Source organism: Corvus hawaiiensis, chromosome 4 (assembly GCF_020740725.1).
Source record: "Corvus hawaiiensis isolate bCorHaw1 chromosome 4, bCorHaw1.pri.cur, whole genome shotgun sequence".
Lineage (NCBI taxonomy): Eukaryota > Metazoa > Chordata > Aves > Passeriformes > Corvidae > Corvus > Corvus hawaiiensis.
Window position 1 is genome coordinate 17,931,486 of NC_063216.1, and position 16,705 is coordinate 17,948,190.

Sequence of the window (16,705 nt, forward strand, 5' to 3'; positions counted from 1 at the left end):
TCTTTGGTTGTCCTAGTGACTCATTTTCAGTATGTCAATTACTTACCTTACACTGGCATTCTCCTTTAATGTTTGCCACAGACTGCATGGGAGTATAGACTTGATGTGTCCTTTTAAAAGGCTAGAAACAAAGTAGTGATAATGAACTGGTGTGATTTCACTAACACCACCTTGCTGCAAGGATTTTCTCAGTCCAAGTGCTGACTAAGTGTAGTTCATTCCCAGAACTGTTTCTGATAGAGAACTTCCTATTTTTTACTGATGGGTAGAGGAAATGGAATGGGCATTTGACTCTGTGCAACCAGCCAGAAATATGCCAGCAATAAGGTTTTGTATGCTACTGGCCTAGAAGGAGTCCCATAGATCCTTCTCTCTTCTGGATTAAGTTCTTTGCTTGTTAATGGTGTCTAGTTTTTTATAATGTTTGGAAAAACAAAATTACTTTCTATTTAGTTATCCAAAATTCAAGACTTTTTCTGGACTGAGGCTGAAATGTTGTAGTTACAGTCTTGTTTATTAAACAAGCCAAGTTGGGTCTTAAATCTCTAAATTTCAGCATGATTGTTAAAATCTTTATATACTTGGAGGGGGAACAGTTTATTTCTTAATCACTTACTGTTACGGAGTAAATACCATAAAATGAACTGCTCACCCTAAATGTCCAGGGGACAGAGAATCAAATCCATCTGTCTTGTGGGGCCTCTTAAGTTTTGTTTCATAACAAATGGTCTGAGACTATGCTGGAGCAATTTAAAGCTCTTTTCTACCTGCATTAAAATGCTTTGGATATTGGACTAAAACACTTTCACAGGCAGGTAGCTTAATTTTTGTAGTTCCTTTTTAAAGGGAAGATCATCGAAATGTTGTTATATTGCAGGATAACTTCTGTGATTCAGTAAGGCTCATGTAGTTACTGAAATATGCATGGGATGCTGCTGGCAGCATTATTTACAAAGGGTATCCCAGGGAGACCTTGGGACATGTTTTATTCTTAGTTACAGGCTAAATTCCAGACTTCTTTGCCAGTAGGAGGGAGAAAATTATATTCTCTGCTTTCCTAGCTTGGTGTGGAGATCCTACTGGAAGGCTTTCCACACCTGGATGGATTAAAGTTCCTGCTAAGAACTGTTCCTGATGGGCTGTTACACGGTAAATGGCACAAGCTGCTGCTCTTTTCAGGACGCACCCATTAGGAAAATTCACCTGAGCACATTAAGTACAGGAACATTGCACAGTTCCTTCCTGGCTTTGTTCTTACACTGTCCTCAGTTAATGAAGTAATTCAAAGTTGTGTTGTGGGACCTTATCTTGCAGGATTGAGTGATGTGCATGAAGAGGCAGCAGCTGTCTCAGAGAACAGGGAGTGGGCCCTTTCCCCTTCTGGTGGTGATGATTGATTTTTGAAGGTCACAGTAAATGACTTCTCACTGATTGCATCCTCACCCATTAAAATGTAGGGTCAGATCCTGTTCTGTGGTTGGCAAACTGAGACCCAAAGGTACATTTTGAGTGTACATGGTCCTGGTTCTTGAGCTGGGAGGATTCTGTCACCTGCTGTCTGTCAGATAACTTCAATCCCCTCCAGATCCACAGGGGAGGGGTTTTTTTGTTAGTGATCATAGACTTAATACAAGATACTTAGTGCCTAGACATTAAGCAACCAGAGAGCTAATGACAAAATCTGTTCTGTTAAAAGACTATGTGGATACAGGTGAAGGAGGGAACTGAAGGAATGAAAAAAACATTGGTTTGCACGATGAGAACTTTTCTCAGCACATCAGCAACCTCATTGTACTACTACCTTTTTTCCCTTTATACTTTCCTTTTCTCAACTTCTACTTTTGGGGATATGACATCATGAAAGAAAACTCTAAAAAAATTAAGCAGCAGTGAATAGGCCTCCTGGGTGTTATGGGGGATTAGTTCCAAATGGTTAAATAGGAATGAGTATCCTAGGTTAGTGGATTTTAAGATTTCAGAAATAGGCTCTTCAGCTGTTACTTGCATCCACTGATGTTTGTAAGCCCTATGCAAGTACATCAATTATATTGTGAGTATTTTTTGTTAGGAGTCTTACCACACAATTTTGTATCTTCATTGCAGTTGCATGGCTGTAGAATAGCTTCCCTGTGTGATTATACAATACCAGCCTGTCACCTCCTGTTACTTAGAGTCTATCCACAGTATAGTCTTATATCAACCATATAAATTCCTAAATAACAGTATTGCTGTAGGACATCTGTGTGGTTTTATCCAAATATAATAGGCTCATGTTTATCTTCTGTATGCTTGCTTTGTCCAGGCCGTTGATACATGAACCTTTTTCTTGTTTTATCCCAAGAAAGGCAATAGAGGTTTTTAGCCACATTCTGATGTGTCAAGAGGTACCTTGGTCACTTGTTGGTCCAACAGAGAACATTGTGGTGCTGTTGGACAGAATAGTGCAGCCAGCAAGAGGAAATGCTTCAGAACACTGAGGACAGCTTGCTCTGCTCACTCACACAGGGTAAGATCAGTAATGGTATTTTAATTGCCATAAGGCTCTGGACCCCCTTGCCTTTGCAGGTGCACAAATACTAGCTACAGAATAGAAATCTGGTGTGACTACCCTGCAAATGTAGATGTTGACAGACAACAGAGGCACAAGGGATTTTACTGACTTTTAGTGTTAAACCATGTACTTTTGTATTAGTCAAAGGATAAAATTGGGGCAGGGAATTGAAGGCAGGTTTGAACAGTGAGACAGTGTTAAAAAGAAAACAGCTGCAGAGGATGAAAATGTTTTATAAATGTATTTTGAAGACTTTTAGTGCTTATGTGACTTTTATACTAGCTGAATTAGAACTGTGGTTTATGGTAAGTAGGTGACTTCAGTTGCTCACAGAGTTCCTGTTATCCTTGTGTTTACACACTTCGTGTTAGCCTTGTGCTGCAGAGAAATGCTATTTCCCTTGATTTACAGGTGTAAGTCAGAACAATTAAGCCACAAACTCTCAGTGGAATGTAGATGCTGAACTCCCTGATGTCAGTGTGACCAGTAGCCCAGAAATATTTAGGAGCCAGGTCCTTACATTGTGCTCCTGTGGCCTCCAGGGCAATGCCTAATTTTGGGCATTTCTTTCTTCTATAAACACTTCTCCCCTAATGCATGTGTGTGTATCAAGCCTTATGCAAGACAAAACTTCCAAAGCCTTTCAGACTACATTAGGCAGGGCGTTCCTAAAATCCACACCAGTCCCTGTGGTGTACTACATTTTTATAAACTGCTCCTGAGATACCATTGCTGTGTGAGTTGTTATTCTGTGCCAGCAAGGGAGTTGTGGAAATAATTAACTTTAGAATAGTCTGTTGGAGAGGTCGGGCTTGGGAGGGCTGGATTTGCTCAGTATCTGAAATGAATAATTTACCTGCAACCATAAGCAACAAGGACCAGGCAGTGGCTATGCAAAGTAAGATTTCTGAGTAAATACTTTCTTCTCTATGGTCTTCTCTTTAATAGCTCTCCAACGTTATTTAGGTGTGTTTACATATTTAATACCTGAGGTTAAAAATCCAGAAAATTTGTCAAAATAGCACAAAGGTGGATTCCTAGCAATACTGATTTCTGGAAGGGAATTTTGATAATTCTTGCTCTGTGAGATACGCTAAATGAATATACAAAGGGAAGCAAAAAAACCATTTTGCTTGAGATATTGTTTTCTCTGTGATGCTAATTCTGTATTTTGGGCAATAAGACAGAAATACAATGATTTCCAAAGTCTCTGTTCACTCAGCAGTCTCCACCAGTAGCAGATACTGCAATACTCTCCCAGTATCACTGGGAATCAGGCATGTCTAAGAACCATATCAAACTCATTTTCCTACCCACATATGACAGTAGAGGAGTCTCTGATACTCTGACTGAAGATCAGTCTAGAAAAGTATGTGTTGAACTTCAGTCCATTTTACTGAGTTTGTTTTTCCCATAGCAAATTGCTGTGCAGAAGGAAATAAATAATTTAAAAATTACTTTTGTACTGGTTTGATTCTGCACACTGTAGGGTTTTGTTTGGTTGATTTGGTTTGTTAAAGATAAAAGACAGAAGAATAAGCAGAAATATCTTTTTTTTATATGCTTCAAGGGCATTCAGGTCAGTAGAGGGGCTCTCAAAGAGGCAGAATAGAAGTTAAGAGCACACTGACCTTAGCTCAAGTGCCTCTATTCCACAGAGTAGGATTTATGCTTAAGTGCTTTATTGAATGGGGTTACATTTCAGTATGTTAATCTGAAGGGTTATCATGGCATAATCTATTTTTTATAAAATCCTCACTATACTTCCATAGCTGAATGAATGGAAATGCCTCTTTCAGCACTGCACCTCTGTCTGCAGCATAGTCTTTCAAAGCATGGAAACCTTTGCAACCAGAGAGGTAAAAAATCATGTAGTGGCCACTTGCTGCCAGCCCTGGCAACAATTCTTCCAAGGTCATACCAGATAAGAAAGATACTAAGAAGTCACACCTAGCCTGTGTCTTTTAACAGGGAAAAAAACCCCAACCCAACCAAAAAAAAAAAAACCAAAAAAAACCCAAAAAAACCCCCAAAAAAAAACCAAAAAAACCAAACCCCAAAAATCACAACAAAAAGCAAATCTGAAAAGAGTTGACTTTGATGTAACAGAAAGGAAAAAAACCTATTGTAAGCAAAGGACTCAGGACAAAACCAGAAACTTCCGGAGAGTATAGTTACAAGAGCAAATAGTGGCAGGATAAGGGGGAATGGAATGGTTTCACAATGTCAGAGAGCAGGGTTAGATTGGATATGAGGAAGAAATTGTTCCCTGTGAGGGTGGGGAGGCCCTGGCACAGGTTGCCCAGAGAAGCTGTGGCTGCCCCTGGATCCCTGGCAGTGTCCAAGGCCAGGTTGGACGGGGCTCTGAGCAATCTGGGATAGTGGAAGGTGTCCCTGCCATGGCAGGGGGTGGAACCTGGATGATCTTTAAGCTCTGTTCCATTCTGTGATTTTATGATATTAAGCAAGTGAGGCTTCGATCTCTCCATGATTGCAACGTTTAGTTAAGGAGAAAATACCACAAGTTACACCAACATACTGACAAATTCCCATGCTAAATATGACACAAACACTGTGCTGAGCTCAGAAAACAAATTACCAAAGCAAATATGTGTGTGTATATCTATGAAAGTGTTTGTGTCTTTGTACATGAGTCTGAATTATAGGCAAGGGCATGACACTGAACAGTAGAAAAGAGGCAAAACACTGGATTAGTCTTACATTTTACTTTTTCAAGTTAGAGCCATATCAGGCATCATATAGGAAATCCTGGTGCCTCTCCTAAGTTTTTTGCATGTGCCATGTGGCTGTACGTTTATTTGCCAGTAGAATTAGTGGGATTTTTTCAGTCTCTGAAGCTTAGTTCCTCTCTGGAGATACAGAAAGGGACACTGCTCCCTCTCAGAGCATGTGAGCTGTATGTCCTTCCTTTGTCAGGAGATCACTCCAGGTGCCTGGGGTCAAAAGGGAACATTCCCAAATCTCTGCTCACACGGGAATCATGGCATACATGAATTGTAGCACAGCTTTTTTTGAGCAGTCCTGTCCCTCAGAAGGATCCCTGCTAATCACAGCATTTATTTTAAACTTTAAATAGGATGGTGGCATTCTGATGCTTATCCAAGTTGCAGATCTCTCTTAGTGGCCAAGCTACTCTGGCATGATTTTCCAAAGCCAACTCCAAAAAGACTAACCTTAAACTTGCCCATGGCAAGCTGGTATGTCTAATTCTTATTGTCACTTCTGGATGAAACAGCAGAGGCTGAAACATTCTGCAGAGCTGGGAATGTAAGCCTCTCAGACCAGCTGATGGGAATGTCTTTTGTTTGGTGTCTCCTGGAGTCCATGCACTCCCAAATTCCTAATTTGGGACAAAACATACCAGGTGTCACTGAGAAAAATCCATTGTGTCTCCTCAAATGTTTTGTAGCCCCTTCTCCCTCCTGGCCATTTCACAGGATTACTGAACATGGCTGTCCTCTAACTGGAAGGAAAATTCTCCACTCGTGGGAGCTTTGGAGCATTTGTTGACCTTGCACAGGGCAGGAGTGACGGCCGTCACTTCACAGCTGGAATGCCGTGAGCTTGCTGCCAGGCCGGGGAAGGAGGGCTGGCCCTAGAGCACGTCTGGGCCCCTCCCTGATCTTCCCTAAACTCTGCAATGACAGAACGACAGCGACACTGGAGAACTCATGCGAATACCGTCAGTGCCACCTACTGCTCTGTATCACAAGTACAGTGTGTGTGCATCACTGACTGCTACAAACCCTACAAACCTCTGTCCTGTCCTCCTCTCTAATTTGGCTCAATAGCTACAAGCATTTTTAACATCCATGCCTGGTTGTTTTCCCACAGTTAATTTAGGCAAACCTTGGAAGCACAGTTCTGTTCAGAGCAAGCCAGTCCTAGATAGGTCTTTCCTCATAAACTTCCACACATGTGGAGTGCTTCTTTCCTTACAGGCACCTTCTCACTTGCAGCCAGGGAGACTGAGGTTGATATTCCAAGAAAAAAAGCTTGTCTGGAGTGGTTCTGCTGGAAGGACTGTGGTGTGAAGACAACATCCACGACTCACTTCTTGGAGTGATGTACTGAGTTTTTTGCAGAAAACTTTGCTCTCCCCAAATAGGAATTGGATCAAAGTGTGCAGACAAGACAACATCCTAGAGGTAACAGTTGCAAATGAGATTTAGGTAGGCAGAATGCACAGCATTGTCCCTGGATTGCTCTCTGCAGAGAACTCTAGGAAATTTGGGAAAAACAATACACACTTTGTACATTTCTGTTCAAAGACCTTGCAAACTTAGTCTTCTTTTGGCCCAGTATTCTTGCAAACAAGATTATTTCACTTCTGTGGGCTGAAAAAGAATTTGGTTCGGTAACAACTGGTGTCTGGCAGAATAGCAACACAATGAAAAATGCATTACCAAAGGGCATTTCTATCGTTTGTGATAAGAACTATATGAGAAGCTAGGCTGGACTCAAAACCAGTCTCACTGGTTTCCAGATTTCTGGGAAATATTTTAATCAGTGTTATATTTTAAAAACTAGCCTTTCTGGTATGTTTCCACCTCCCCACTTCAGCAGCTGGTCTCTGTTTGGTGAAAAAGGAGTGAACTGCACAATCATAGTCACAACCTTTCCCTGCCTCTGTGACAAAAATGACACATTGTTCTAGTGTCAGCAGAGCATCCCTTTCAGCACTTGCACCTTACTGCACTTCACATGGAGGACAGCTAAATTAATGCCCTTCTTCATGTCAGAATATAGCTTTTCTTCTGAAGAGCTTTTATTTTGTCTTACTATATGTGCACAGCAACACACACAACCTCCTTTATGGCCCTAAACCCAGGTAACTCCAGCTGAACCCCATATATCCCACAGTTAATCCTTGCAGGCCATAAATATAACGAATAGGGCCCTTTGCCCTCTAGCAGTAAAGAACATTTGCAGGGATGAAAGTTTCTGGACTATCTGTTGGAGCTTGCCCTTTCTGGAAAATTCAAATTTTTTTTTCTTGCTAATAATAAAAAAGCAGGACTTTGGGATGGCATTGTGTGAAAAAAAACCAAAACCCAACCTTCTTTAAGACATGCAGATTGGATAAAATGAGCTGTGCTCAGGATACAAAGGAGTGCTGGTGTTCACTGTGCCGTTGAGCACTTTTTATCAGTTAAACCTCCATTATCTCCAAGCTGCCAAAGGTGAGTTACTCCCAGGTTCACCCAAGGATGGCATTGACAGTGCCTGTGAAATTATCTCATGGTATCTGACCATTCTTTCTAACTCATTTGCCAAGGTTTAGGGAATTATATAATCTTTTGTCAAATTCAAAAAGTAAAAGAATTTTCATCTTATTACAAACAGAAGCTGGAAAAACATGACACTCAAGAGCCTGAAAACCACAGACTGTGTAAGGAGCTTGAAAATTTTGCTGTTACAACTTCATTGTTGTAAAATTATTTACATGTTTTTCAGGCTTTTGAATGCTTAGGGACAGTGGTATGTCAGTGAACCAGTGCCACTGGTTATCTGGCATCACCTAGAGGTTTTCTTTAGAGGGATGGAACACTTCTCCTATGATGAAAGGCTGAGAGAACTGGGGATGTTCAGCCTGGAGGAGGCTCTGGGGTGACTTCATTACAGTCTGAAGGGATGCTACAAGAGAGCTGGAAAGGGACTTTTTACAATGGCCTGGAGTGACAGGACAAGGGGTGGTGGCTTCAAGATGAAAGGCCCTGGCACAGGTTGCCCAGAGCAGCTGTGGCTGCCCCATCCCTGGCAGTGTCCAAGGCCAGGTTGGATGGGGCTTGGAGCAAGCTGGGATAGTGGAAGGTGTCCCTGCCCATGGCAAGGGTGATGGAAATTGATGATCTTTAAGGTCTCTTCCAACCCAAACCATTCTGTGATTCTGTGGTCCCTGGAGAGGTAACTGATGTGAACAGTTTTGATTTAAGCACCTTGAGAGCTGTTTGAAGACCTGCAGAGCACAGTGGTACCCAGCCAGCAGTGGGGAATGGGGCCCACACAACCACAAATCTGTCAGGATTCCCTCTGGAGTGCTGCAGCTCCTGGCATTACTCACAGTGAAGGTGATCACACTCGATGTGGTCAGTGAGGGGTGTTGGGGGCTCACTGCACCCCCTGTCTCCTTTAAAATGAGAAGTTTTGCCGTGTAATCATTTGCACAGGGTGAGGAAAACCTGTGGGGTGAGGATGGACTTGTCAGCTGCTTTGTTCTCTGTTCTCCACTCCTCACCTGAGATGGCCTTTGTGCACCTGGCAGCTTTAAGCCTCACCCTCAGCGTGAATGTCCCAGAAAAAGTATGAAAGTGTGACTTGGGCAGATTTGATGTTCAGAAATGAAGTGAGCCCTAATATATTACTGGTTTTTCTTTTAAATAACATGATTTTTTAGCTTTGGGATGATCTGGTTTCCTACCTACTCCAGGTAGTAAAAGCCAGAGCTGCTCCAAAAATAATGATTTTGGCCAGGCCTTTTTTTTTTCATGAACTGGTAAATAGGGCAACTCAAACCATTGAGACAAAATGACACTCAGCCCATAAACCCTTGAATCTTTCCCTGGCCTCTTACCAGGCTCTTTTCTGAGACAGCTCAAGTTCTCAACTCTGCAAACAAGTTTTCTGTACCCTTAGGTTTTTTCAGTGAGCTGTATCCACCAGCTCAGGGATGGGTCTGACTGCCATGCATGCAGAGAGGGCACAGGCAGTGGAAGTGGAAGAGCAAGTCTTTTTGGGGAATAGTTAGTCATTAAGGGAGGCTCAGATGTGCCATGCATTATGTATTATGTCTAAGAGACTCCTATGCAGATGGGCTGCCTGTCTCCTGAACCAATTGTCTTGGCCTTGTTTTACCTTAGGTGAGCTCAGAGCCTTTCCCTCTATGCCTTCTGGTGCAGTGTAATTCTCCACAGTGCCAGAGACATCCTGGATCTCACCTGGAGATTTGCTCCCTGCTGAACTGGGGGGTTTGGGCAGGTTGTGCTCTAAGCTCAGCATGGGATTCAGCTTGCACAGCTGTTCCAGACTCACTGGCTTCTCAACCAGATGTGTAACATAAGCATCTAGCAAGCAAGCAGCTGCTCTGGGAAGCTTTGGGGATCTCAGGCTGTGAGTTAGGGATCAGCATCTCTGCAGATGTGTGTTCGCTGCTTGCAGCATCCCAGCTCTGTGCTGGAGAAGACAGGGGCATGCTGTGCCCTGACTTAGTACTCACTAAGCTCCCTGGGTGGAGGACAAGGGCCCAGAGGCCAGGGAAGAGCTGAGGCATAGAACAAAGGACAGCAGGTGGAAAATCAGGGACAGGACTGCAAGGAGGGGCAGAGTGCATGCCAAGACAGGGGTAAAGCCTTTTTAGCTCTGTAAAAGCTGGCAGGGCTGCAGAGCTGCTAAAGCAGCCAACAGCTGGTGCAGAGTCCTGGGAACAGAGCTGGAGATAATTGTGGAGGCAGGAGATGAGGTAAACTGGGGCTTACAGACTGCTGAACTGAAGAAGAGGACACAGCGTTTAACCTGGCAAGGAACCCAAGAGACATCATGTCCAATGAGTGTATTCTAACCCCTTTGTGGATGGCCAGCAGGTAGGGAAGCTCCACTCGTGCAAGGGGAGGGTGTGTCTCGAGGGGAGGACTCAGGGGCTGGACTCAAATCAGGTGGTGAACTCCAAGTGTCCGCCCTGGTGGAGTTTGCTCAGGGCGGTGCTGAATTTACAACCGTCCAGTGTCAACTGTCCCTGAGGTGCTGCTGGATACTGAATGCTCTGACTCAGGAGCTCAAACCCATTTTTTTACCTCCCTCTGAGAGAAGAAAAAGAAAGAGCTCTGGCCCCAAAACAGTCAAGACCTTTCTCAGGTCAGTCTTAAATTCTTACCTCTCCCAGCAGCTGCTTCTCAAGCCCTGAGGATTTCACTGAGCCAATTTAATGCTGGTGGTCAGACAGTTTAAACCCATTAGCTCCCAGCTATCTGAATAATTTTCTCCTGGGATCCCAGCACATGGGCAGACTGCTCTAACCAGAACTGCAGAGCACTGCCACGGGACCTGGACCTTTGCTGACTGCTGTGGCCTGTGTGGTGAGCACTCAAGGGCTGAAGAAAATGCCACTGGCAAGATCCCTGTCCATGACATCTCTGAACGGGCTTCCTCAGTGGGAGGATGAAGACCTGCCCGTGGAGGATTTGTTACTCTTTGAAATTTCTTGGGAAGTTACCAACAAAGGTTTGTACCACACTTGGGGGTTAGTATTGCTGTTTTCTCAGGAGTGGAGGGAAGGTTGAAGAGTTGGAGAAGAAAGGCATTAACAGGGAGATTGGAGAAGGCTGCAGAGCTGCTGGATTGGAAGAAGTGTAGGTGTGTAATCGTGCATGCTGAGTGTGGGCTGCACCTACCTGGACTTGTGTGGGATGGGCAGAGCCAGGATGCTGCTGTGTCTTTTTGTGTTCCACCACCAGGGAGAGGGGGTTTGAACATCTAAGTGATAAGTCTGAGTGTGCAGATACATATTTATTTATTGATTTATTTATTTATATTTCTTTGTACATATTTATGTTCTGCCTTCCATGCAAATTCACTTGGGAATGTGATGCATGGAAATGAGCTGTACAACAGAGATCAGATGCAGAGCAGTTTAGCAGTCCCCCCTCAGCCTTCTAGAGCAGTGTGGAGAGGAGGGCAGGCTTGGAAGAGGTACAAATAAATAGAGCTGTGTTACAGCCACTGAACAAAACCCAGGAGTCAATGACCAGCAGCCTTTGTGTGCCAGCTGAAACTCCTTTGGGCTGGTCTTTGCAAACACAAGTGGTGCCAGACAGGGGCTTCATTTGTTCATTGGTTGCAGCTGGTCAGGCAATGGGCACGCTGCTTGCTGGGCAAAAATCCTTCCTCCATTTCTAATTCACCCATCAAATAATCCCCTTTCAGGTAGGTGTAGTTCTGCAAGGGTCCATTTTCAACACAAGAGCGAGTTAGTGTTAGTATGAGTAAATGATTGACTTCATGTGTGTTATTGTCCTGGCAGATACACAGAGATTAATCAGGAGAGGGGATCTGTAGTCTGTTAGGAATTTAACTTTGAAGGGGAAATGTGTATGAGAGGAACAGGCAGTGCTGGAGTTTATCACCATGGGGAAACTGGAATTCCTGTTCTGTGACAATTTCTGCTGGTTTACATTGCTCTTTTTCGGATGGTGAGCCCTATCAATACCCAGAAGTGGGACAGAGTAGCTTTGGCACTTTGAATCCCTGGGGGCTTATTTTTCAGTAGCTTCAGTGAAGCTTTTAGAGTTAATTTGCTAAAGCCAGAACTTGGAGCATGCAGCATTCACTTTTGCAGTGTGCATGATAAGTAAGGCTCTGGCAAGCAGATGGCAGCAGAAATCTAGGAAATTCAGGAGTTCTCACTAAATTCTCTGAACTCCACAGTACATGTGTTTTCTGAGTCATCTGGACCCAGTGGTTGTAGATATCACACAAGACATTTAAGAAAAGGTAACCCATTAGATTCTACCTGTGCAGGTACAAAATTGAGTGAATCATTTAATCTTCCCTAGAGCTCTGGTTGACTTCACTGGAGCCAAATCAACCGACACAGCTAAAATTTACTATTCACACATTTTATGAGAGAATTAATATTAATATAAGTCAATTTTATTCAGTATGTTTAAAAATCAGGTGCCTTTACTTACACCACTTTCCAAGCCCATATATTCAAACAGGGCTGAAAGAACATGGCATGGAAAACAATTTTCATTAGAATCTGACCTTGTGCAAAGCTTCCATTAACCAACCTCGACTAGAAGCATCTTTGCAAAACCCCTTTTATAAGCCTGTTTCAGCCTATTTTTCTGGTAAATTCTTGATACTGAGGGTTTGGGAGCTTTTTTTCTGTATCTTCCAGGCAATTGGATGTCTAAGTCACGTGGTGAGAACTGTTCCCTGGTGACCTAACTTTTGTAAACAGTTCTGGGAAAATGTTAGGGCACTGTGAGAGAGAGTAGCCAGCAAAATACACGAGAGTCATCACAGAAGATATATAAGCTTAGGAAATAATACCTTGTACTGTATATTTCCTACCTCCTTTAGCAGGAGGAGTTGTTTATTTGATGAAGTAAGCTGGCCGTACAGAGATTTAGTTCTGCTGCATGTTTTAGTGTTTGTGCTGCTGTATATATTCCTAACATAGAAGGCAAGATAAGAATTAGCTGGATTTATTGCCTGACAAGCTAATTTTGAGCATTTAATATGACGGTCTCTTTCTTCCTTTCTGGCAATGCAAAGGTCAGAGTAGCTCAGCCTGAAGTTGGTCTGCACTGCCGAGGTGGTGTAAAGCTGCTGCTGCCCACAGGAGCGAGCCCCAGCCTTTGTGTTAATTTTGTGTGCATCACCAGGTGCTTGGGTACATTTCCTCCTTGGCCAGTGCTGCTTCTTAGTAGTTCCTCCATTTCTCTTGTGGCACTGACAATCAGGCTGAATTGTCTTCTTTCCTGTGAGGAAGGTGATAGCAGAGCTCACAGGTGGATATCCACCCCTGTAACCAATGACCTCTGCAGGTGCTGAGCTGAACCTCTTCAGAGCCAGAGGATGGTGAGGGGGTCCTACAAATTGGAGAATATGTGATTCTGTAGTGGGAGAGGGTCTTCACGTGCCAGGCTGCTCACGGGGAGCAAGCATTCCCTGGGATTTCCCTGATGGTGCTGGTTGGTACTGAGGCATGAGGTGCAGCTGTGGCAAGAACAAGATGGTTGTATGAACTGAGGGCTCAGAGATCTACAAGTATCCATTATTTCCAGAGTCTCATCTCTTCTTTGTCAACAGCTGGAACAGGGAAGTTGTCTCTCTTTTTGTTTTAAATATAGATCATTTAACACATGCTCTAATAAGGCAGAGCTTTCTACTTCTCCATGTTTCCTTTTTGGATTTTCTGTCCTGGCTGCAGCCTGTGCTAAGTTACAACTTCTGACATGGAAAACATTGGCCTCTCAGTTACTGCTCTTCTTCCTCTTCTCTGTCTGCAGCAAGCAAAGATAAGGTAGCTGTAGGAGAGAATGGGAAATAAAAAAGGCTCATCTGCCAGTGTCACTCTGCCTTACCCTTCCCTCAAGTCACATGAGAGGGAACTTGCCACCTAAACCAAACACAATATTGAAATCCTCTGGCATTGAAAGTCCTCTGCCAAAGAAATGAGAAATGTGTAGTTTGTTTTGTGAGATTTCCCTCACTTTAGTTGCCTTTTCACTGATGGGCATAACCCTATGTGAGGTGGATCTACAGTTTCTGTGGCAGAAGGGGGAAAATGTAAGCAGTGAAGGCTCCCAATGCACTGCAGTGCCACAAACCTGGTGGTAATAGTGGGGGAGATCAGCATTTTTACCTCTTCCTTTCTCTCCTGGCCATCATGCTCCAGTAAAGCCAGGTCTGGTCATGTATCTGTGGAAAAAAAGGAACTGCTTTCTTTCCTCCATAGCATGAAGATCAATAAAAGCTTTAAGTACAGGAGTACAAAAAAGTGGCTACCAAGCTATGAAGATTTAGTGCCTGGGTTGGGTTTCTCTCTGGTGGGTTTTCTGACACATTAGTGAGAAGGGTTGAGAATGTTCAAGATCTGCTCTTTTCTCTGGAAAGATGTCTTGAAAATAATTCCAGTGATATTTAGATTAGTATCCCCTGCTGTACCACTCACAGCTTTTAGAGAGAAAATAGAAGGATGCTTAAAAATGCTGGGCAAACAGCCAGCTTGTATCATCATTCAGCTGTGAACAGCTTAGCTCAAGAGTCATTGGTAGATGAATCTCAAATATTTTTTTTCCATCCCCATTGGAATGAAGACTGTGCTAAAAACAAAACTTGGTTCAGCTCTCCCTGGAGCAGAGATCTCAGTACAGTTCCTCTGGTGAAAAACTGGATTTTTGGAAATTCAGTCCTGAATCCACTGAGGTCAGTGGGACCATCATTTTACCTCCTCTGTGTTCAACATCTTCCCATGATGAAAGTTCCTTGGGGGAAGGTGATTGCTGTAATTAGTGACACAGCTGAAGTAACACCCTTTGGGGAGTGGGGATGTGCTGGCATAAACTTGGCATAAGCACAGCCTCAGAGCTCTGTGCATTTATAGAGTGGGGTGGAATATCAATGTCAAATCAATTCCAAATGAAATCCTGTGCACTGGGCATGATGCACACAGAAATAGCTTCTCAATTGTGGACATCTGTCATAAATTTCAGCGGTTCAGTATTATTTCAGAATATGTTTGGAATGTCAGAATTTCAAAGAATGTGGAGATCTATCTTCTGAGGAGTCCTGGCCACAAACGCAGCCCAAAAACCACATGAAAAATATCTGCCAGCTGAAGATGCTGGTTGTTTTTCACCTGCCATGTTTTACTGCCTGATTTTATTAATGGTACCTCAACGGGCAATCAATCAATCAATAAGATTCCAATCAAAAGTTAGGAAAAAATAAGTTCAATCCCAACTTCTATCACACCTGTGCAGATCAGAGACACATTCTGAGGAGAAGGGTGAAACAGTTGTTGTAATGAGTGGTTGTGGCAGTGAAGTCAGTTTGAATCCTGAGCCTGGGCTCACACTGCTCCCATGGATCCTGTGGCTGTCATGGTTCTCTGGGAAGCTTTAGTGCCTTCAGAGTGGCCTGCTCAGGACATAACAAAGAAGCTGCAGAGCCCTGGAGTCATCCTGATCCTCTCTCTGTGTAGCAAAGGTGTGTGGGAAAGGACTCTGAACAGTGACAATCTCCACTTACCTCTGTCTCACTTCCATAGTTCACTTCCTATTTCTCTCCCTCATTTTTGGTTTCTGCTGCTCCTTCCCTCTGTCCTTCTGCAGTGTGAGGTGGGTGGGAGGACAAGCTCTAATTGCTGCTTGGATTTTAAATACACAAAAGAAATAATGCAGCAGGACTTGAAACAAGGAAAGAAGAAAATGCTGGAGTGATGCAGAGAACTCCTTTAGACAAATTCATAGTAGTGGTAACGTAGATAAAAACGTTCAGACTTTTTAAATAATTCTATGGAATATTTTCTGAGAAAGTATTTTGGTTTCATCTTCTATTTTTTGGAGAGGTCACTAAAAAGAGGTCAAACATGTCTTAAATTAAAAAAATCCTTCTTTCCCAAACATCTTAGTTCCCCTTTCTGTGCCAGTTTAATTTTTCCCTTAAAAAAAAAAAAAAAAAAGAGGAAGAATGGAAAGGAAATAAATGGGGAAAAAAATTGTTGTTTATTTCCTTCTAAACTTGATTTCATTTATTGGTGGAAAGGTTAAAATCACGTTTTAAAAAGAAATAATGGAAATATTTTTCTTTCAAGGATGTTTTAAAATGACTAAAACTTAATATATTTGAATAAAGCATTTTGTTGAAGATCAGAACACTATCCCTGTATCAACATTTTACTGCTAATTCCCCATGTTTGTGAGGCTCCAAACCAATTCTCTTGTTCTGATCTCTGCTGATTCTCTCTTTCTCATTTTGTCATTTCTTGTTTGTTTTAAGCCTGTTTCAAAGTACAGAACTTCAGAGGCAGCATAGAGAAACTTGCAACATTTCGGTACATCCCTCTTGTTTGGAAAGGTTTTCTGTTTCTAGTATGGCCTTAAAACATTGTATTAGAGAAGAAAAAGAGGGTTTACCAAACTGTTGAAGCAATTTGAGAATTCTGTGAGGTGAATATGTAAACCCCTACTCTGTTACTCAGTAGGATATGTAATGTTTTGCTTACTGGCACAGATATTTCCAGGGAATTCAAAGCAACTGAGCATATAGAAGCTATCTCTTAAAGATGTATAATGTGTTCCTTGAGCTTGCTATGGAGAAGTGTAATTTCCAAAGTCAATACATTATTCTAGACATTGCTCTGTTCTTCTCAAGATGTCTTTTTTAAGTTATACCCAACACTTCCCACATACATAGTTTCACTTGCAGTTTCCCTCCGCTGTCAATTAAAGCTTATGCACAGACATGTTTTGTGAGTCATATTGCCACAGTAACAGGGAAGACAAAAGCCAGTTTGGGGGCCAGGTAAGACTGCTTTTATCACAGTTAGCTTCTAAGGAGTTTTTACAGCCTGTAAAATGTACTCTTTGGATTTTATCATTGCATTTCAGGCAAATCAGTGCCCTG

The 16,705-nt window shown here is 42.7% G+C and overlaps 1 protein-coding gene across 1 annotated transcript in view; it reads left to right on the forward strand.

Annotated features, from left to right (window-relative positions):
- Window positions 1-10,268: 10,268 nt before the first annotated feature.
- GYS2 (glycogen synthase 2) overlaps window positions 10,269-16,705 on the forward strand; it is a 43,714-nt gene continuing 37,277 nt past the window's right edge. The window contains exon 1 of the mRNA XM_048302224.1: window positions 10,269-10,789. Coding sequence (XP_048158181.1) covers window positions 10,669-10,789 — 121 coding nt within the window. The 5' untranslated portion in view covers window positions 10,269-10,668. The remainder of the gene's footprint in view (window positions 10,790-16,705) is intronic.